Source organism: Lemur catta, chromosome 1 (genome assembly GCF_020740605.2).
Source record: "Lemur catta isolate mLemCat1 chromosome 1, mLemCat1.pri, whole genome shotgun sequence".
NCBI lineage: Eukaryota > Metazoa > Chordata > Mammalia > Primates > Lemuridae > Lemur > Lemur catta.
In genome coordinates, this window is record NC_059128.1 from 224,814,221 (window position 1) to 224,837,079 (window position 22,859).

The window sequence follows — 22,859 nt, forward strand, 5'->3', positions numbered from 1 at the left end:
CCAAATTTTCATTTCCTCAGCATGTCTCAGCTAGGTTATACACTAGCCGTGGACAAAGGAAAGAACTGAAAGCCATTTCAGTCCCCCATTGCTCTCCTGTCTCATCAACATACACACACGTATGTTGCTCACACCCCAGTGTCTTTTTGTGGGTCTAAGACAATCTCTAATTATTGAAATTCCAGTCTAAATGTTTATGGCCTGGTGGAGGAGGGTGGGGTCTTTAGGCAATTTCCCCAAAAAGACCAGCCCTAGAGGGAACAGCCCAAGGAGAGGCATCGGGCAGGTGCTGTTCCTTTGTGCCCCTACTCCAAGTCCCCAGGGCAGTGTGGTCCAGTCTGCCCTTTTATGCTCTCAGCAAAGGTTGATTGAGTGGCACAGGGTACTATGCTAGAACCTAAGAAAGGACTCTGAAACATAATCATTGTCCTCTAGGAACTTATAGGTTAGCTGGAAAGACAAAATCTGCACAATTAAATTAAAAAAAATAAATGATCAAATGAATTCATACAAAGAGGAATTGAAGTTCAAAGAAAGGAGGACGAATTCATACCAATCAAAAGTAAAAGGTCACTGAGGATGGAGTGGTGTGACTTGAGGTAAGCCTTGAAGGACAGGAAGAATTTGAGCAAGCCAGACAATAAATCAGACTTCCCAGATGGTGACATTATTTTCCTAGCTGGTCTTGTGGGACATCCTCTGCCATCTGAAGGTTAAAGAAGCATCTAACAATACCTCACAGTGTTGACATTTTGAAAGGGTAATGAGTTCTCATTTCAAAACGTAGAGCCTTGGGAGCCCTGTGCCCTTTATTGTAGTCTGCTTGTGACTGAAACCTGCTGTGGCTACCTGCTCTACACACAGACACCTCCCGAAGCTCTCTGTAGCCAGGGACCCCCAAAAGTGGAGCCTTGCCTGAGGTGAGGGGCCAAGGATCTTGAGGCCATATAAACAATAAAGTCACCAAGGAGAGAGGAAAAAGACTCTGAGCCCCATAGCAAAGACTTTATTAAATATGGCCAGGTAGATGGCAGTAGGTGACAGTGTTGGACATCCAACTCAGCACCAGGTCATGTGAACCACCTTGGAGAACAGATGGCTTTGTCGTCAGGTTTAGGGGATCCATGTGCAAATTGGGGTAATGGAAAGGAGGCACAGACCAGGTGGTAGGACTATTCCCCAGCTCAGGGAAGTTACCCAATTTCTCTGCCACAGTGGATTCCATTCCTAGTAGGTATGTGGTATAAGAACCACCTCGGGACTACCTAAATTCAGTGGCGCCTAGGGCAAAAAGGGCGGAGAGGAGAACTAGATACCTCTTAGGCTATATCCATCACTCTTCTGCCTTCTACCAAATCGGGGAATAAATCCTGCATTCCACTTAGAATTCCAGAGAATGTGAATCCTAGTAGGTTCAGGGTTGGGAAGCTTGGGGAGGTGGGGGGGTGGCTTGCTTGGGATGGAGTGATGGGACAGGGCAGGGTGTTGGTCCAGAGGTAGCAGGCACTGCAGCAGACGCTTCTAAAACTGGCTGTCTTGGAACTCTCGCACAGCTGCCCTAGAGCTTTCTCCCGTCTTTGAGTTGAGGGTATTGGGATTTAGGTGTGTGGGATTTTTTAAAAACTTTTGATCAACCATTTTCCTTGAACTACATGTGGAAATAATTAGAGCATGAATGCTGAGTAAATGTGAGCCCTGGCAGCCCCAGACATAGTTCAGTGACAGGTTCTTGGCAGGAATGAAGAATTGTGAATCTCATGTGAATTTCCTTTAGCCATTCTCTCTTTTCTTTTCTTCCCTTTTTTCCTTGCAAGGCAAACACAAGTAGAATAAAAACTTCATTAATAGCATTCTAGGGGGGTAGAAGATTCCAGCTAGTTCACTGAGAGTGAAATCAGCCCACTCAAGTGGGGTCCCATTACTGCTTCCTGATTTCCTCTGCCATGATGCAGGAGGGAATGAGAAGGCGTTGCTTATGAAACTCCGTTGACTATGAGAGCCAACTTCAATTCCCCCCCATCCAAACCCAGCAAAAACTCTGAAACGCACTCAAGCGGCTCTATACATAACCAGCCTCTATAGTCTGGGCATTTAGGTTAGTTTCCTTGGGAGATTAAAGTGTGATATTCAGGAACATCTGAAATGGTAAATTCCTGAGCTTTCTAGTTAATGGAATTCTAGTAATTTAAGAGACTTAGGCATCATGTATAACCCGTACATTTTATAGATGAGGAAATTGAGGCCCACAGTGGTCAGGCACTTTGCCCTATGTCATACAGTGCGTTAGAGACAGAGACAAACCCATTTCTTTCCTCTTGCATCAGTTCTCCTGACACAGGACCTCACTGCCTCTGCGTGGTCTACCCTTTAGGTTACTGGTTCAGGTTTCAGCAAAGGTTTAAAAGGTTTTCTTTCTTCTTTTTTTTTTTTTTTTTTTTTTTGCTGTTTCATCGCAACGTTTGCCAAATTATTTCTTGTACAGTGGCATTCATCATCCTTTCTTGGAGCTCTCTAGGCTTCCTGGTATTCCTCCCAGTTTTCTGAATGCTCCTACTCTACTTTCTTGGCTGCTTTGCCTTCATAGCCCTCATACCGTTGTGCAGGCTGTTGACTGTGGAAGGGGATGAGGGGGGCTGAAACCCCAGCTGCGCTCTGCTTGCCAAGCCCTGTACCCTGGCCTGGTGCTGCATCTGCGCAGAGGGGAAGGTGCCTTTTCTGATTTGCAGAGACCCCATATGGGCTGTTCTTCCTGCTCTTTCAGTGTTCCCCATGCTCAGCCTTTTCCTTCCCCTTCCCGGCTGCCCTCAGCTTTCTACTCCCACACTTTCCTCCTGAGCATATTTGTTCCCCTGCCCCCATTTCTCACTCCTACACAGATGACGTCCAGATGTGCATTGCTGGCCTTTATTGTCAACTGTCATGGGATATTTTACTGTCCCTTTAGACACATGTCCATAACCTACTCACCATCTCCTGCCCTGTCCTCACTCAGCTCCCTCCCAGGGCTCCATCTCCAACAGAGACACAGCACCGACCCTCCAGGCCTCACAGCCAAAGATCCTGGCAGCTCCCTGCGTTCTCTCCTTCCTCTCCTCTGTCTAGTGTGTTGCCAGACCTTGTTATTCTTTAGAAATTTCATTTGGATTCCTTCTTCTGTACGCATGCCACCACCACCTTGCGTGAGACTCTCACCACCCCAGGCCCTGTCTAGATCTCTTCCTTCTGCTCTCAATTCCGTCCCACCCATCTTGTGCCATGTACCACTGTCCAACTATTCTTTAAACCCTCCTGCTCAAAACCCTACAGATTTTCCATCCAGATCCTACCATTCTTCAGGGCTCAGCTCAAGTCCCATATCTTCCATGCAGCCCTATCTCCTGAAGTTGGCCCCATTGTTTCAGGACCACATTGGTCTGTGTCAGTTTCATCACCACAGCAGGTTAGAAATGCCTGTGAAGGCAGGTGCCACATCTTCCACTCCTTTTGGAGTTATGCCTCAGACTTGCACCATGCTGGCCACAGACCGTTATTTTTATTTTGCTGTTATAGGCATTCATCAGATATGCTTTTTGATAGGTTTAAATTATTTGCCTTGGCCTTTACTGAAGAAGACTGGAGGACTCATACCCCCTACATTGGCCTCTAAAGTGAACAAGCCTTAGGCAGATGATTGGAGAGGAAAATGAATACCATACTCAAACCTAACGGGCTAATTCGGGGCAGATAAGTAGTCTGTATTACAAGGTTCCACCCAGGCATTCTGAAGAAACTGAAGGGTGAAACTCTAAAATAGGGCCCTTACAAAAACACTCTTTAGGAAGACAGACAGGATATCTTGGGAACTCCCAGGGATCACACCGAGGACTCAGACAGATGCGTCTGGTTTTCACACTGGGGAGCCCAGTAGACACTGTCAGTATGAGTGGAGTCACTGGATGTTCCTGTGTCGAGGAGGCAGCGTGGCATTTCATGTGGGACACACCCCGGCTCATCACTGTGAACCATGACCTGAGACGTGAGAGCGGAAACGCCTTCCTCAGGTGCTGGAGTCAGAGTCACCTGAGTTTGACTCTTCCCTCAGTCACAGCAGAGCTCTTGGACTCACAGTCTCCTCTGTACAAACAGGGATGAATCCTCCAGCTCCTAGATCTCTATGAGTTTGTGTTTAGTTCTATATGAAAGCACCTAGCATGTTTCTAACTCTGGAAGTGCTCTCTAAAGGCTGCTATACTTCTGCTATGACTAGATAAGACCATTACGGAAAACCAAAACTTAGCGCTATATGGAAACCCAGCACCTGGTGTGCTGTGCCCTGTCTGGACCACCCCTAGGAAGCCCTAAGTGTATGGAGCAGGAGGGCCCGGAGATGGCACCGGTGCAGCCGCGGCCATGAAAGGGCTTCCATGTGACGGTGGCCTCAGCCAACTTAGGTTCTTCAGTCTGAAAAGGCAGACATGTAGAGAATGTGAGAGAATAGATAAAATAATTTTTAAAATTGTTAAGGTAAACAGCATTGTCCCATTTGAAATCTGAATGTAGTAATTTCCAGGCACACAATACGTTGTCACACAATGAGTAGTAAAAGTCAGGAATGTGTTATATCCCATAAGCTGAGATAGACGCTGAACACAGAAATTAATACAAAGGAGAATAAAATAATTCTTGATTGACAGGTCCATAATAGTTTTTGTTTTTTATCTTAAAGCTAATCCTCTTGGGATAATCCATTTCTTATTTTGATGTCATGGAGCCCAGCCATATCTTCCTGAAAACATCCTGAATGCAGCTGTCACTGGCCACTGATACTAACCTGAACCCCCAAATGACATTTTAAAATAATTTTTATTTATTTTTAAGCGGTTTTATTGAGATATCATTGACATATAAGAATTTCATATATTTAAGGTGTAACAATGGTTTGATGTTTTGATATTAGTATACATTATGAAATGATCACCATAATCAGGATAATTAACATATCCATTACCTCTGCCTAGTTACTATTTTGTGTGTGTGTGTGTGTGTATGTGTTGGCAAGATTTAATTTACTATTTATCCTCTTAGCACATTAAAAATATATAAAACAGGGCCTGGTGGGGTGGCTTATACTTGTAATCCCAGCACTTTGGGAGACGGAGGCTGGAGAATTGCTTGAGGTCAAGAGTTCGAGACCAGCCTGGGTGACATAGCAAGACCCTGTCTCTACAAAAAAAATACATACATATATATGTGTGCATATGTATACACACACAAAACAGTACTGTTAACTATCATTGCTATTGTCATGCTATACAGTAGATCTCCAAAAATTACTCACCTTGCATAACTGAAACTTTGTACTCCGTGCCCCCCAATAACTAATGGAAAAACCATTTGTTGAGCATTTTCTCAGGCAAGACCCTGTGGTGGGTCTGTGGGAAGCTGAAATGTGCAAGGCACACTAAGAGTCTACTTGAGATAAGCCATATGTGCATACAATATGAAATAGGGCTCTCACTAACAGACCGAAGGCCCAGAAGCCGTTATTGGAAAGATCTGGTTTATGAAGAAAGTAACAGGGCAAATGGAGAATTGGATTTACCGTGAAGCTAATTAAGCTTCAGTTTCGGACCTTTTATTTGCAAGGCCCCCTCCAAGGCACTATGCCCAAGTTGGCATCCACAGTTGTGTGTCTTTTTCTTATGGAGGGCTCCCCAAATTGTTTATGCTTCAGGGCCCAGAAAACCTGGGTCTGGCTCTGGTGCACTGAAATGAGGGATTCGTGGTGAGCACGTCAGGGAGGGACACTTTTACAGCAGGGACTGCACAAATGCAGTACCGACTGCCAAGCGCATCAGAACCACGGCTAGAAATCCTCCTTCCTCCTCCTTCCCTAGAGTATATGGGATGCACTAGCGCATTTCTTTTCAGAGAAAAAGAATCAGAGAGATTTGAACAAGGTCACATGGTACTCCAGCTAGATTTCTAGGCCCTGAAGCCCTTTTGCTCTTTCTCCTCAGCTTTCCCAGGCCTGTGCTACTGGATTCCACACCACGACAGCTGCCTGGGAGCAGCCAGCATCCCACCCTATACGCCCCACCCCAGACCTCCCTTTGCTCTCCCCAGCTCTGTGGATTCCTTTGTCCCCAGCTCTGTGGTACTCTGTGTATATCTGAAGGGCCCTGGTGTTCCTGTGAAGTTTCCATGACTAATTCTGGCAAAGCAGGGGGAGCCTTTCTCACGTCAACAAAGCCACTCTGTCACAGAATAGTGGCAAATGGAGCCAAAATTCCACCTTGGCATAAGTAGGGCTGGTTTTTTTTTTTTGTTGTTTTTTTCAGAAAAGAAAGTTGGGAAGGAGGAAAAGAATGGAGGGGACAGAGCCAGCCCAGTTCACATTAGTGAAATGATGGTATATTAAGCTGACAGTTTTATGGCTTTGCCTATAAGCTTCCTCCCCTGCCAAAGCAGGCTGTTCTTCCAGAATTTGTTTCACTTCAGAAGACGTTTTTTTAAACATTCAAAGTGTATTTTATGTTCGGAGTTAATGCTAGTCGGCCCAGAGACTCAGACACATGATCACCTCTACTGGTGGTTTTGCAAATAACTAGCTTTTCCATTTGCTTGCAAAGGATCTTTTTTGATTGCAATAATAATTTCAATGTTTTAAGACCTTGGATTCAAGACAACACCTTTCCTGGCTTTTATTTGTCAAGAGGCAGAATGGTTTAAAGGAACAAGGCTGAAATTAAAGTCCGGAAACCTGGGGCCAGGCTCCAGCTCTACAACTGTGAGATCTTGGAACAGTCACATGTAGCTATGAGCCTTAGTTTCATCTTCATCATGGGATTGTAAATCTGGAAGGGCCTTAGCAGTCACCCTGCCTGCCTATCTTAAAAGATTTTGAGAATCAAGAATGATAGTAGAAATTACACATTAATCAAAATTACTGTCCAGGTATAGCGTATCATTATTGCCATGCAATGGCTGACAGATGTTTGGAGAGAAAGTTTCTCCCTGGTAGAAGTCGGGAATATTCCTGGTCAGTCTTTTATCAAGGGAGTTTGTAATGTGAAATTAACCATGAGACCAAACTTCCAGAGCCCAGTTTGCAACACACATAATGAAAACGACATGGAGGCACGTCAGGGAGATGATGTGGAAGGATAAATCTAGAAATCTAATGTTTCTCCATTTGAAGGCAGATATTTTGTTGGTTTTTATCAGTATATCTGGGTGTCCACACTTCCAGAGCACAGCTCCTACCCCACTCAATCAATTACGTTCTCACAGGTACATTCAGACTTATGGGTACAAACTTTCATAATAATGGACCTGCCTGTAACCTCGTACTCACAGAGAACATGCACTTGCCAACGTGGGTATCTCTGCATAGGTGAAACTCTCATACAGCTTTGGAGCCTACTTCTTAAAATCATAGCAGTGGTAAAGCAAACAATTCTATTTCATTTGCAGAACTGCGTTGTACCTTGTGACCTTGCCCTGGGTCAGCCCTTGGAGCTGTCCCCTGTCCCTGCAGCTTACTGCCTTAATTCTACCCCGCAAGGGAACCTCGAAGCTCTGGTGTCAGGCCAACCTGTGTTCCGTTCCTGACTCAGCTCTCACTAGTTATGTGGCCTCCACATATCACAGAGCTTTGCTGACTCTCAGATGCCTCTGCATCTGTTACATGGGGCTAAAAATACAGGAATCTGCACAGAGGTTGTAATGACAGATACCTGTGCAGGTTCTTACTCAGTTGCAGGTGCTGTAATTCATATTAGCTGTGGGCCCTAAGCTCTTGTCATCCCTGACTAGATTGCAGCCTTAGACCTACCAGGTTTCCCTGCTTCCAGCCTCTCTCCATCCAGGCTGCCCTGTACTTTGAATCAGAATTTCAGAACTGGAAGAGACCTGACACAAATTAACATTCCAAAGCACCACGTTCTTCATGTCACCTGTCCAGTCCCAAGCTTCCAGGGTCCTCACTGCCCATGGACTGATGGAGAGCCCCCTCCATGCCACCCCCTGCTGCCCTGCTTCCATCCCCCTCTCTCTCTCTCTCTCCACGACCCCCACCCCCACCAGGCAGCCATCACTCTGACCCAGGAGCTTGCCCATGCCACATTCATCCTCTCTCAAGGTGTTCTTTTCCTTCACCAGCAGATGGATAAGACCATCTACCACCCTGAGGAACTTTCTAGGCACCTCAGAGATGCACCTGATACTCTGACTCCCAGTGAAGATGGAGCTTGGAGAAGGGCATTCAATGGCACAAAAGTCACCTCTCTGGAGAAATTGTCTTCATTGTGGTTTCTGCATTAAAGCATGCCTGTGGTTGGGGAGAACAGGGGAGGGCTGTGAGGCTGCAGGGGAGACCTTTCCCAAGGTGCCTGTGTCTGCGGGGCGCCCGCCCTGCCCTCCCGCACCCCCTCTCCCTGGGAGGACAGCCGGGCCAAGCTGTAAGCCGCAAGACTGTGCCTTGTGCTTCTGCATTGCGGCTCTGGGCTGTGCGACACAGAGAGAGAGATTGCCACCTATTGACAGACATGGCACCTGCAAAGAGGAACGGTTGTGTGACTTCATTCCAGTGTAGGGGAGGGGGGGACGAGGACAGGACAGCCCAAGGTGGTGATGACAGTGTGTCAGTGGGAAAATTGTCAGAAAATAAATTGCACACTGTAATAGTAGCCACTTTCTGTTGTGTGGCAAGCACTGTGCTGCATTCAGTACATCTCATTCAGTCCTCACAATAGCCCTCTAAGGATCATCTCCCCCTTCACACATAACGAAACTGAGGTTTAAAGAGAGTACCTTGCCCGTGACCATGGCAAGCAAGGAGTAGAGGTGGGATGTGGGTAATTCAAATCTAAACCTCTGATGCACTTTTATGCACTTTCTCCCAATACTTGCTTATTATGCAATTCACATATCCATCGTAATTTCCTTAACTTAAGAATATGAAAATAAATCAAATATAAACTGCTTTCCTTTTGGTTGGGCAAAATCCTAGCTCTGCCACTTTCTAGTTCGTTAAGTCTCACTTCCCTCTAGGGATAGTCATGATGTCTAACTTAGGACGTTATTGTAGAACTTAAATAACATACACTAAAAATCACTTAGCAGGATGCCAGATATTTATAAATGGGAGCTTACCTACCTGTGGTCTGAAGAGATGGGTTGGAATTCTCGCTCCTGTCATTTCCAGCTTTGGGACCTTGAGCAAGTTATTTGACCTTTCTGATCTTCAATTTCCTCATCTACAAAATGGGGTTAATAATAATATACATGCTCTTGCCAGGTTGTCCACGCAATAAGATGAAATGTGTATGAAAATACTTAATAAATTTTAATTGTATCATTAAAATATTAGTTGTTATAACTTAAATAAAAGGTATCTATTTCTTTAAATGGATTTTTGAGAACCTTTTTTGAAAAGTGACTTGGGTTAAGTAAGTAAAAGCTCTTATTTTTAATACTCACTGAAACCAGCAGTATAAGATACAGGGAGGCTCCATAAATGCCACAGGCTTTTCTGCAAGCAGCTCTATAGTGCATTCCCATCAATAACGCTTTTCATAGGCAGCTTGCTTTACGGTTTATGATGTGCTTCCAAATACATTCTCTCATTTAATCTTCACAGGGCAGGGCAGGTATTTACCGCTATTTTACAGATGAGAAACGTGAGGCTCAAAGAATGAAAATCACTGGTTAAGGACCTGTGGCCAGTTAGTGGAGCTGTGTGCGGCTGTGTCTGAGTGCAGGCAGATTCTGCAGGTGCTTTTTTGTGCATCTGTGTGTCTGTAGCTCATGTGACACACCCACAGGGGTGCATATTTCTCTTTATCCCTTGGCTGGAGTGGAGGGAGGAGGAGAATGTAATCTTATCTGAGATTTTTTTACACTGGTCAGCAGTAGCCCTTTCCTCCTTTTTAGTGTTGCCTTACATTTCCCAGGCACAGTTTCCACAAGGGGGCCCTGCCTGGGGAATATGCTTGATTCAGTCTCCACTCCCTGTTTAGGAAAAAACAGCTCTCCCGTCCTGCCAGCCTTCTGGGAATTACTTCTTTTCTTCCCTGCCTGGCAGCTTTATTGAATTCTCCTTAGCAACATCCAGAAAAGAATTGGTTTAGCAACAGCATGGGAACCAATGAAACGTGAGCATGGGAACAGTTTCTAGACCAATGGGAGCCCTGCACTGCAGCGGGCGGCTTAGCACAGAAAACAATGCCGTGGAGTTTGCAGAGCAGCCTTCGGGTGGCAGCAGACCGGCTGTATTGGACACAGCCCCTCAGCTGTAAAGCATCTACTTTGTTTTTTGCCTTTTTTTGACCTAATCTTGGATATGAAACATTTACCAACTCTAAGAATTTTACTGTTGCAGGCCTGGTGGGTGTGAGTTCTCTGTATGACATGGTAGACGTGGCCTGGAGGGTGGACTCTTGGGTTCCATCCCCGCCTTTACCACAGCCGGTCCCACGACCTCATCACGTCCCCTGCCGTCTTTGTTTGGTCACAGCCAATGTTGGCCTAGTGAGCTTGGGCCTGGAGGTCTCGGTGACTCTGCCTGCCCAGCCAGTCAGGGCAAGAGGCTGGGGAAATTACATTCTCCTTTATTTAGCCACCACTACTTCTGGGCTGAGTAGCAAACGAGATGGGGCAGGCTTTCTGCCACCAGTGAATGGGAGGGAAGGGATGTGCCCCCAACAGGTTAGTTCCTGTCCATACCCACATTTGCAGGGGGCAGACACTGAGACCGTTCCCTGCTTCGTCAGTTCTGCTGCATATGTCTGGACAGGAATGCCTGACCAGCAAATGGTTTGAGGATAGTTCTACTGTCTGTCAGGTGGTTTGGCCTCTGAATCTTGAAGCCAGCGGCAGATGTGAACAGGGGCTGAATAGGTACAGAAAGAATACAGCAAATCCTTGTTTCCAGTGGTTTACCCATCCTTCTTTTGTCTTTGAGGTGACATTGCCTTGAACACCACTCAGTAAGGTTTGGGTCCTTCACATATTCATATTTCTCTCCAATGTTTCCGTTTCTGCCTGGCTTACTCTTCTCATCTTTAGGAGTCAGTTAGGCATCATGTTCTCAGACAGTCTCATTTGATCTCGCCCCCCAGCCTGCTGGTGCTTCTGTTGCTGCCCTTCCATATTGCTTCCTAAGTGTCTCTTTGTGAGTTTCCTCTGCGAGTCATGGGCTTCTTAAGGACAGGGACTGCTTGTCCTTTGTATCTCCAGCCCTCAGTGCAGCGTTGGCATAAAATAGGTGTGCTCGATAAACATTTTTAGAAGAAAGGAAGCATGTGAGAAAGGAACTCTTGCTCTTCGAGAAACAGTCTTAGAGAGAGCAGTGCCTGGGAATGTAGCACTGGCTGTTAGAGGCGACTTCTGGCTGCTCAGGACCCTTTGCCCAGAGCCACGACCCCAGACCAAACAAAGCCCAAGCCTGGCAGGTAATCACCACCATGGGCTCATCTCAGTCACATGGTTTCCTTTATGATTATGTTTTAGGAAGAACTAAGGAGCAAATCCAAGATCTGTGCCAATGTGTTCTGTGGGGCCGGCCGGGAATGTGCCGTCACAGAGAAAGGAGAGCCCACCTGCCTCTGCATTGAGGTGAGTCCTGCTGTCGGGAGCCAGACGACAGCGTCCGAGGCCAGCGTGGCTGCTGTGAGGGAGCCGCCAGTCAGCAGGCAGCGCCAGTGATTTCATCGTCTTTGCAAAAGCATCCCTTGTCCATCTGAAAGACAGGTGGAATTTTTATCCCAAGGATTAAAAAGCAGATGCCTGATTTTTAATGCAGAGATATTTTTTCTTTTTAAAAAAATGTTACAATTTTTTAAGTTAAAAAATTGACAGTTGCTTTATATAAGTCAAATAGTACAGATATTTTTACAGACATAAAATTAATAATCTTCCCCCATAACTGTCCATAACTCTGTTAGTCTGAGGTAACCAGTGTTAACAGTTTGGCATATATTGTTCCACGTGGTTTTATTTCTATGTTACTATAAACATAGGGTTTCCCCCTCTTTTAGACATTTGCCTTTTTTTCTCTTTTCTGTCAAACCAACCCATAACCTGGAATCACATGTCTTTCTGCTAATTAAATATACCCAACTTAGCCTCCTGGTTAAGGATCCTGACCCCTTGCCTCAGAAAGGAGGCACGCCCTGTCTGCTGATTTGATAGGGTGAAGTCTTAGTCTCTTATGCTGCTGTAATAAAAGACCTGAGACTGGGTGATTTATAAACAATAAAGATTTCATTCTCACAGCTCTGGAGGCTGGGAAGTCCAAGATCAAAGTGATGTCTGGCGAGGGCCTAGTCCTTGTATCTAAGATGGCGCCTTGAACGCTGCATCCTCACGTGGCAGGAGGCAGAAGGGCAAAAGGACCAAATGCCATGTGAAGCCTCCTTTGTACAGGCCTTAATCACACTGACAAGGGAGAAGCCCTCATGACCCAATCACCTCCTGAAGGCCTCACCTCTTAATACTATTGTGTTGGAGATTAAGTTTCAACATGAATTTTGGAAAGGACACAAACATTCAAACCATAGCAGGGGGTCTGTTTCTTCACTGAATAGAAGAGATGACCATGGACCAGGATTGGCACAGAGGGCCTCCCACATCAAGTGGTGTAGGGCCCAGGGCTTGCTAGGTCAAGCCAGAGCTGAGGCTCCCTGTGCCTGGTGGGGTAGAGGCTCCATCTCTGGCGGTGGGGAGTCCTCTCACAAGAGGCTCTGTGTATGTGTGCCTGCGTGTCTGTGTGCATGCGTGTGTGTGTCAGTACCCATGACTGCACACACGTCCCCCTGTGGGTCTGTTTCAGCAATGCAAACCTCACAAGAGGCCTGTGTGTGGCAGTAACGGCAAGACCTACCTCAACCACTGTGAACTGCATCGAGATGCCTGCCTCACTGGATCCAAAATCCAAGTAGATTATGATGGACACTGCAAAGGTAAGGCCGCTGTCACCACTGTGTGGCCACTGTGGGGAGCCAGGAAACAGATCAACGTGGCCTGGCTGACCACATGGCCTTTCCACCATGACCACAGCTGCCCAAAGCTGTGGCAGCCACCCACTTGGTTGGTGATGCTTCCTCTCGGCACTCATGAGCCTGCTAGGTTTGCCCAGGCCTGTGCCCAGGGCTTCCTGCATCAGACCCCCGGAGGGGCTTCCAGCACTGTCTGCAGCTGGATGGTAGATAAGGCGACCACGTCAATAATCAGCAACAATAGGAAGTCCTTCAGTGAATTCCAAACCTTTTTAGAAAGTAGCTAAATTTTACTTTTCCCATGCTTTCTAATTTGGGTACCCCTCAGCCCTGGTAGAGTTATGTTTCCTCCATTTTGTGCTGAAACCATTGCCATTGGAATAAGAGGGAAGGAGTCCCAAGCTTGTTGCTAGTTAGACACCCTGCCAAGCCGCAGCCTGCCCAGCCCCTCTCAGCCTGGCCTTCTTTGGAGAAACAAGCAGTTTTAAGCAGGTGATGGTTCCCACTCCATTCCCTGTCCACAATGTTTCTCTATGTGAATTCTCAAAGTCCCCGTGACCCCTCAACCCGACAGGAGGAGGTATGAGACCAGAAGGGCAACTCAGTAGCCCCAAAATGGTCAAACAAAGCAGGAAAAAAAAAGATCACCACACTTGGGCCCTGGAGGAAGGAAAGGAAGTAAAGATTCAAGACAAAATGATGAAAAGCTTACAAATAGCCCCCTAAGTATGGGGCAGTTTTAATCCTAGAAATACACTGAAATTATTTTTTTCTTTACTTTGGATTACACATTTTCTCCTTTTACCTTGCAGAGAAGAAATCTGTAAGTCCATCTGCCAGCCCAGGTAAGTGCCTATTTTTCCTGCAGTGTGCAGCTTAGGGAGGAAATTCTTTTCATAACGGAAATTTTGTGTTCCACAATCCCTGCCAAGCTCACAAGATTTTCTGTGTGTCGGAACTTGTGACCCAGAACTGATCACTCTTCACAGCTCAGAAAAGCTGCAAAACTACATTTTTTTGGTGCTTGCCAGCTGAAGCGGCTGGTTGGGTCAGAATGTTGGCTGTGTCCTCCCATTTTTGCTGAGCAGTGATTGAACTGTGCAAGGACAGGAAAGCCACTGAGTCCTTCTTTCACTGCTCTGCATGTCGCGGGACTAGCAGAATCAGAAGACGCAACTCTTTTTGAAAGGGGATAATGGGAAATGCCAATAAGACTTGTTATGGGGTTTTCTATTAAGAAGAATTAAAATTTCATCGTGATTTTTAGTTGCAGAGCTCTTTAGCAGATACTTTGCTTAGATTCATACAATGACCTTGTAAGGTAGAACTTACTGTAATTACCTTATAGATGAAGAAAATGAGGCTCAGAAAGGCTAAGTGAATTTCCACAGATCACACAGCTGGGAGGTGGCAGAGTGGGAGGAATATCCAGATTTTCATTTCCCTGGCCCAGTGCCCAACATGTGTTGTCTTCCAGGGGTTCCCTTCTGCCAGGCCTTTCTGTCCTCTGCTTCCCCATTCACAGACTCTCAGTCGTCCCTGCTGTTTCCACGAGGCTTACAATAGCTGTCCAGAGCCAGGCTTCCACGTGGCCCTTCCGTGGCCTCACGTTCTGTTGTTTATAATAAAGGATAATGCAGGTAGTGAAAAATTTTAAGGAGAGTTTTGATAGACCCAGCTCCATTGATTGATTTCTTTTCTCCCTCAGCTTCCTAAAGTTAATGAAAATGTCCTTTATTTTTCTACTCTACTTATTTCTCGCCTATGCAACCAAATCCCTCCGTTTAAATATTCTCAATCTTCATAAATGTTTTAGAGGCGTGACCTTGAGTCCCAGGCTAGACACTTTCCAGCTGCGTACCCTGGACGTGGTAGCCCTGTCTCCCTGGGTGCTGAAGATCCAGTGCGATGATATGTGCAGAGCCCCGGGCACAGCCCCCGTGAAGTACACGCCAGACGACATGCACCTGCACCTGCTCCCTGCACCTCAGCTGACATTCTCCCCTTTCCCGCAGTCGTTTGCTATCAGTCGAACCGCGATGAGCTCCGGCGTCGCATCATCCAGTGGCTGGAAGCCGAGATCATCCCAGATGGCTGGTTCTCTAAAGGCAGCAACTACAGTGAAATCCTAGACAAGTACTTTAAGGTAATCCAGAAAAAAGGAAACTTGCTCCTCCTAGTGCCTGGTCATATCTTACCTGCTTGGAGTCCCTGAGTGTCTCCTTACAGATCCTTCCAGGAAGCTGTGAAAGTTGCCTTCTGACCAGCTTCATCCGTGGGAGTCAGTGGCTTTGGGATCTAACACACATGTGCTGCTCCTTGTGGGAAATTAAAGGCACAAAGGTCTTAGAGAGCCTGTCAGTGAAGTAAGGCCTAGCCCTTTCCCTGCCCCATAGGACACCTTTTGGAGCTGGCTGCCGACTCAGGATACCTTCTGATCTCACCCAGACCCGGACCACTTCAGCCCTCTTTCCCCCACAGTGTGACATTTCTCTCAGTTGGTAACTTGACTATCCATGGCCTAGACAGCGCCTTCACCTGAGAAGGATCACTGAACTGGCATTCCTTTGGTCCAGAGAGTCTTCGTGAACCTAGATATTGTTTTTCCCTTCAAAATTAGGTGAAGAGACAGCAGGAGAGGTGCTACTAAAGGAAAATGAAGGAAGAAATGGTATTTAGCAATGAGTGGGGCTGCCATGGCATGGAGATCTTTCAGAGGGCTTGAGAGGTGTTAGAAGCAGCAGTTGAGGGAACTCTTCCAGCTGATTGACAAGAACACAGACACACGTAGGTACATCGCACTCAAATAAACATACCACACTCAGAAGCCCAGAGAAAGAAGATACACACACCCACGACATGGCGGACACACAGACCACATGCACAGATGCACACCCCACACTGAGACGTGTCCTACATGCAGACACATTCAGATACCCACATTCCCACAGAAGCCCCTTCACTGGCACACACAGATCTCTAGGTGGATGCCGCAGAAATGCTCTTCTCTGGACAAACACTCCCTCCCGTGTTTCCAGGGCCTGCTGTCCCAGGGCCTAACCAGCCAGGACTCGGGAGTAACTCCAGATACCTGAGGGACTTCTTGGCAGCTCTGGGGCCACCCAGTGTGGTCAGCACCAGTCTAGTCTGTGGATTCCTCTTTCTGACATAGACCCCACCGATGGAGAAAAACTGCATTGGGTTCCAATGGATATCTGGTCATTTAAGACTTCATTTGTCTTGTTTTTATATAGAGGTTTCTCTCCTCTATGGCAGAGATGAGATCTCTCTGGATTCCAGGTTTTCAAGCTCATACCCAGGTGAAAAACCACAGCCTCTTCACTCTGTCCTGTGTCTCAACCACTCCCATGTTGCAGAACCCTTGGGCAAAGTGTTTCCTCTTCTACAGAAAAGCACATCGTAGTGCTGAGCTAGGAGAGCTGGACAGGAGCAAAATGTAACTGAAAGAAAATGATTGTTTAAAAGCTGAGTGAGAGGCTGGGTGTGGTGGCTCACCCCTGTAACCCTAGCACTCTGGGAGGCCGAGGCGGGTGGATCTTTTGAGCACAGGAGTTCGAGACCAGCCTGAGCAAGAGCGAGACCCTTTCTCTACTAAAAATAGAAAGAAATTATCTGGACAACTAAGAAATATATAGAAAAAATTAGCCGGGCATGGTGGCACATGCTGTAGTCCCAGCTACTCAGGAGGCTGAGGCAGTAGGATCTCTTGAGCCCAGGAGTTTGAGGTTGCTGTGAGCTAGGCTGATGCCATGGCATTCACTCTAGCCCAGGCAACAGAGTGAGACTGTGTCTCAAAAAAAAAAAAAAAAAAAAAGCTGAGTGAGCAGTACCTGCAGGGCCCGTTGTGAGCGGGGACTTTGCCCTGTGATTACAGCATGGGAGCTGTGGGGCCCAGGACACTTCTTCCAAGGGGCCACTTGGGACCTTGTAATCATTTTTAGGAGCCCTTTGGGGACACCCTGCCTCAGGCATTGCTGACATCTGCTATTGGATCTGATTCCCGAGTACCTGGGCCACACTCCCCCCAACCCATCTCCACCTGCTCCAGCAGTAACCCGCTCTCGCTGGCTCCCTTCTGAACATTGCAAGGCCCCTTGAGAAAGTAGCTTTTCTCTGGGGCCTGCTCACTCTCAACTCAGCAAGCTTGATTGTGACTGACAAACACAAGGCTCGCTCTTCCCAGATGCTCTGGCACTGCCTTCCAGGAGAAAACGGGTTTCACTTTCTACTTTTCAATGATTATCAGAGTCCTACATGGCGCTCTCTTCAAAGGGAGACTTCCTCCCTCTAGGTCAGCAGCTGCCTGTTGGTGAGAGATGTGATATCTCAGAGAGACTGTTTCTGAACCAGTGAATCACTCTCCAGCCCAGCCAGCATTTCTTAAATCAAAATTAGTCAAAAACTAAATTAAATCAGAATTTGGATAGAGCCAAAATCTGACTTTCACCTACTGAGTCAGTCACTATTTCTTAATTGAAAGCATAACAGAATGAAGAGGGGAAGACCCAGGTAGAAGGAGCCTTCCGGGACCATGTTGCACATACACATGGCTACAGGTGGCAGATACCTGGTGGCCAGGACTGACCCTGGAACCAGCCTTGGCATCATGTCCCCTGTTGCCCCTGCTGCTGTACAGACATCTTCCTGCCTTTCCTCAACCCTACAGCTATATAGAAAAAAAGTGTTGTTATCTCAAATACAGGTTGTACATCCTTGACCCAAAAATTCGAAATCCAAAATACTCTAAAATCTGAAATTTTTTGAGTGCCAGTGAGATGCCACAAGTGGAAGATTCCACACCTGACCTCATGTGACAGGTCACAGTCAAAACAAAGTCATAACTTTGTTTCATGCACAAAATTATTAAAAAATATTGTATAAAATTACCTTCAACCTAGGTATATAAGGTATGTTTGAAACATAAATGAATTTCGTGTTTAGACTCAGGTCCTATTCCAAAGGTATTTCATTATGCATTTGCAAATATTTCAAAATCCAAAATCTGACACACTCTTGATCCCAAGCGTTTCAGATCAGTGACACTCAGCCTGTATAGAGACGGGAAATGCAGGCATAAAGAGACACTATGCCAGTGTAACTGGTTGGCTGAACAGAGGCTGAATGAGTTAGGTTGGTTTGTGATGCAAGATCATGACCCCACAGGCAGACACTCCACCCCACCCCAGGCACTCCAGGCTGTTTCTGGGTACCAGAATTCTGTGGGTTCCACATGCAAATCTGGTGGGGGAGACTCAACTGGGTCCTAATGAGATGAGAATACAGATAGGGTGGACCTCCCTGCAGTTTCAGGCCTGGATTGTGGTCCCACTGAATTTGAAGTGTGCACAGTATTGCCTTTTGAGAGCTACCTGGACTGTAGTTTCCAGGTTCGGGGTGCCCACTGGGACCCTCCAGCACTGGGTCTGCAGCCAATGCTGGACTGTTCCCCTCCTTGCACTCACTCTGTTCTCGGGCCCTCATGATGTTGGGGTCTCTGAGGGTTGCTCCTGTCTGCCCAGTTCATGGAACATTTGGACTCAGAAAGTCCTGTGCTACTAAGAATGGCCCCTGGCCAAGCATATTTAATTATTTTCCATTAATTAATCAAGACCTCACTAGGTCAACACTTAGGGAAGTTTCCTCTGTGTGAATGTTCAGTGAATAAAGAACATCTGAGACCTGTTCCTGGGAATTAGGACAAGAATAAATAGGTACTAAGCAAGGGCCTAATAGTTGCCTTATATAAACCTGTCATTATACATGCTATGGAAAGATTTACAACCTTAGAGTCCAACACATGTGACACGTGGCTGTCATGAAAGGAAAGTCTGTAGCTACATCCTTCCCTTCTACCCAGAAAACCTGGAGAGACTTTTCTTCCAGAATCCTTTGCACCATCTGGGGATCCCCATGAAAGTAACATGGGGATGCTGATCATTTCCCAGGGCGGCAGTATGAGGCAGCTCAGGGAAAGAATTTGGGGAGGAAAATCACCCTTGGAACTCGTTAGGAAAGCAGCAATATCCAACTTGTAATTTGCCTCCTGCAGCTGGGGCCTGGGCATCTTGAATGGTCCCCAATGGCTGAGGTCTTGGTTTAGCATCTTTTCATAGAGATAACAATGCCTGAGCACACCACATCATCACCTCGTGCTGGCGGGATGTCAGCTGGGTCATCACACCCTGCGCTGGGCAGTCTGGGTCCTGTGCACATGTCTGCAGTGGGGCCCACAATACAGGGCAGAGAGGTGGGGGGTTCTGCCCCACCCCTGCCTGCAGCTTGGTTTGGGGCCTTTGCCCGTGAGTTCTCACTGATGTGGTCAGTTATAGGCACCAGTGTGAAAGTTAAGCACTGGTAACAGGGCTGGGAGGCTGGAAATCAAGCGGCAACATATGATCTTGCAACCCCAAAGTGAGCTTGAAGGTTGCCTGCATTGCTGTTCCTGAGAAGCTTATGAGAATCACACATTCTGGGCCCCACTACAGAGATTCTGATTTGCAGCTTGCAACTTTAGACTCTCTCGTTACCTTTCATCAGGGTTTGAGAACATGGTGTGGTGGCTGTTCTGAACCCAAGGGTACAGTGTCAAAGATGGGGCTACTCTTAGGCACCCCAGGCTTCTGGGGCAGCTCAGGCCTCTATTCAGGCTGCCTTCCTGAGCAGAGTCTGGATATGAAAGGCTCCTGGTGGCCTTTGTTGCTGTAGCTGTCTGAGGCCAGGCCGGGGAAGGGCTGAAACTTGCAAGAACAAGATGAACCAGAGATGGGTCAGGCCAAGGGGAGCAATGATGGAACTGGGGTTCTACAAAACATTCCTAAAAGATCTCTTTATGCTCTTTCTAGAACTTTGATAATGGTGACTCTCGCTTGGACTCCAGTGAATTCCTGAAATTTGTGGAGCAGAATGAAACTGCCATCAACATCACTACCTATGCAGACCAGGAGAACAACAAGCTGCTTAGGTGAGAGGAGTGAGGGGTCAGGGAGTGGTCCACAAGGAGAACGCTGCCTAGGAGAGGGGATTTGAACCCCTTCCTACCTGCAGAAGAGCCACCAATGCCAATGTGAAGTAAACAAGCAAGATGGGAATTCTGCCCTGTTCTATTCTATAAACATTATGAATATATTGAGTCCCACTGATATCTGATCAAATAGTTATTGTTTTGGGTCAGAACTTGCAAGGAATAGAGAAACATAATTTTAAAATAATTGTCAAGGTCATATCAGAGCAAGGTTGTTTCTGAATGTTGTGAGTGATATTTTACTAATTAATTTTCTGAAGGAATTACATTAATCTATTATTTTAGTGTAGGTTTAAAATAGCTTTAGTTCTGATTTTTTTTCAGTTCAAAATGTTTTATTTCATAGTTCATAAAAAATGTTTATATGTACAAGACTCAAAGTAAATAGAAAAGGCAGCTTTCAATCACAAAGGAGACAGCAGTTATTCAAACTCTACTGTGGAAGCGTATTTAATGTACACTCTTCAATGTTACACATTAAGTAATTTTAACTATGCAGTCCAAGTTCTGGGTTTTCCATTAGAGCTGCATATATAAGACTCTTGTGGTCAAATTTTAAGATTAGTAAAGCCAATTTGTGCTGCTTATATTTTGAGTACAGATGTCACTATTACAAATATATGATGCTAACTAACAAAATAGTAATCATCAAAGATCTTCTCATTGTCCTATGCTCATACATTTGTAATCTGAGTCCGTTTGCTAATTTCCCTTCTTGTAGTTAGTCTTCAAATTATAGTAGTTATGCATTGAGTCCTCTATGCATCTTACCCACCTCCCTTGTCTCAGCCTCTTCATACTTTGCCGTTCTCTTCTTTCTGGAAATAACCAGCACAACAATTCCAGCAATAATTGCTATTGTCACAACCACTAGAGCAACAATAACACCAGCCTTTAGATCCTGCATTGAGACTTCAAGTGCCTTTTCATCAACATAGTAAATTAAAGTTTGACCAGGATCCAGATCCAGTTGTTCCCCATTTACTCTCAGGCCCATTTTCTTAGAAGAATGGAACAAAGATTAAACCTTGAACACCTTTTTCAAGATAATAAGCCACATCAGCTACATCCACATCATTCTGAGTTTTCTGAGAAGAATTTTGTATCAAATCAATAGTGATAATATTATTCTCATACAGAATATTTGCTATAAATTTTGAATCCAGCTGATAATGAATTGTGATCACTTCCTGAAGTGCAGTCTGCAAACTTTGAACATCATCAGGTTTTTCTCTTGCTTTGTGTTTTAGTTCAGTGATGACCCAGAAGGTCCTCACTCGTTCGGAGCAGGTTATTTCAGGGTCTTTGTTGATTCTTCTGACCCCAGCAGTGTTCACACCCCAGCATGTGGCAGCGCCTTTGCACTGGTTGGCTTTAAAGAGCCACCCACTCATCACGGCCCAGTTCATAAAGCCCATCATTGTTCTGCAGAGCCCCCTCAGGTTTGGCTCTTCTCCCGGACTCTGAGCCAGTTACTTCTGCCTTCATCACCAAACATTTGGTAGCCGGTTTTGAGCAAATGACGGTATTTTGTGAACCGATTGAAGTACACTGGCATTGACCATTTTCATTCACAGAGCAGTCTGGCCAGCTTGTAGTTTTCACAGAGACATTTTCTGCCTGCCGGAGCTTGGAAATTAGTTCTGATTTTTAAAATAATCAGTGTTCTTTCATGTAGATTGTCCTAATTGTTACAAATGTATGTCCCTCTCCTTTTCTGGTATTGTTCCAGAAGAAATATTAATAAAAAATATTTTGGTGTGGTTTCGGTACACCAGTAAGAATTAAAAATAGGAAAAGCACCTCTTGTGTTCAAAATAAGTACAAAGCACAGCTTCTAGAAAGATTCTTCCTTAATAATAGTCCATGGCCTTAAAGTATAGTATGTGTAATTCTTTCATGTTTTGATAACCTGAAATTAGATAATATTTTACAGTTTCAACATTTGGTCCTCATACCAGTGGAGGAGGGCTTCTTGTCCTTCTTCTATGGATGGGAAAACAGGCTCAGAAAGGTTGACTAACTAACTCAAGCCCATGTGGACAGTAAGTGGTTGAGCCAGGGCTCAAATCCAGACCACAGGGAGAGTGATAGACCTGAGGTTCTATAAAGCTTTTCTCAAAATCTCTTTCTAGAATGGTGATAGTGGCGATTCTTGCCTGAGCTCCCCATTCTTTCAAAGCTCATATTCCTTTCATATCATCTGTCATATCTCTTCTGTTTTGATTTTCCTCGTTTGGTTGATTTGACACTTAACACCATAGGGAAAGGCAATTGCTAGTGAAAGGTGTGCAGGTACGAAAACGTTTGTCAATCAAGGTAGACAAAACCATTCCTGAAACGTCAGTCATCTTAAGAGGAACATTTGAACAACTTGAGTGATCTGATGCCAAGGATAACAAACTAAAGGTTGGATGCTTAAGTCAGGGTGGATAATGATTGTAGCAGGTCAGTGTAGAGAGAAACTTTTTCATTAACACCCGTCTACTTGGTGGCCTGTGGAGGCCCCAAGTATATGTGATCCTGATGCCTACTTCCTTTCTTCCAAACTGAAGCTGAGGTCTTGCTCATACATTTCTCCTGTGTTTTGTTTCAGAGGACTCTGTATTGATGCTCTCATTGAATTGTCTGATGAAAATGCTGACTGGAAACTTAGCTTCCAAGAGTTTCTCAAGTGCCTCAACCCATCTTTCAACCCTCCTGAGAAGAGTATGCCTTACCTAAGAACTAGAGTGTTGTATGGGATGGAGGCATTTGGTGGGGAGAGAGAGAAGATTGGTGGAACTTTCTAGAGCTAGCTGAGAAAATCCCCTTCCATGATTCTAGAATGGGCCCCA

The 22,859-nt window shown here is 45.8% G+C and overlaps 1 protein-coding gene and 1 pseudogene across 1 annotated transcript in view; one reads left to right on the plus strand and one right to left on the minus strand.

The window, feature by feature from the left end:
- The window catches only part of FSTL1 (follistatin like 1), a 51,834-nt gene that overhangs the window by 20,686 nt on the left and 8,289 nt on the right, over positions 1 to 22,859 (plus strand). The window contains exons 3-8 of the mRNA XM_045540184.1: positions 11,494 to 11,598; positions 12,815 to 12,944; positions 13,793 to 13,825; positions 14,996 to 15,126; positions 19,844 to 19,962; positions 22,619 to 22,731. Of these exons, the coding sequence (XP_045396140.1) occupies positions 11,494 to 11,598; positions 12,815 to 12,944; positions 13,793 to 13,825; positions 14,996 to 15,126; positions 19,844 to 19,962; positions 22,619 to 22,731 (631 nt within the window). The remainder of the gene's footprint in view (positions 1 to 11,493; positions 11,599 to 12,814; positions 12,945 to 13,792; positions 13,826 to 14,995; positions 15,127 to 19,843; positions 19,963 to 22,618; positions 22,732 to 22,859) is intronic.
- Positions 20,765 to 22,597, minus strand: LOC123643267 (annotated as a pseudogene).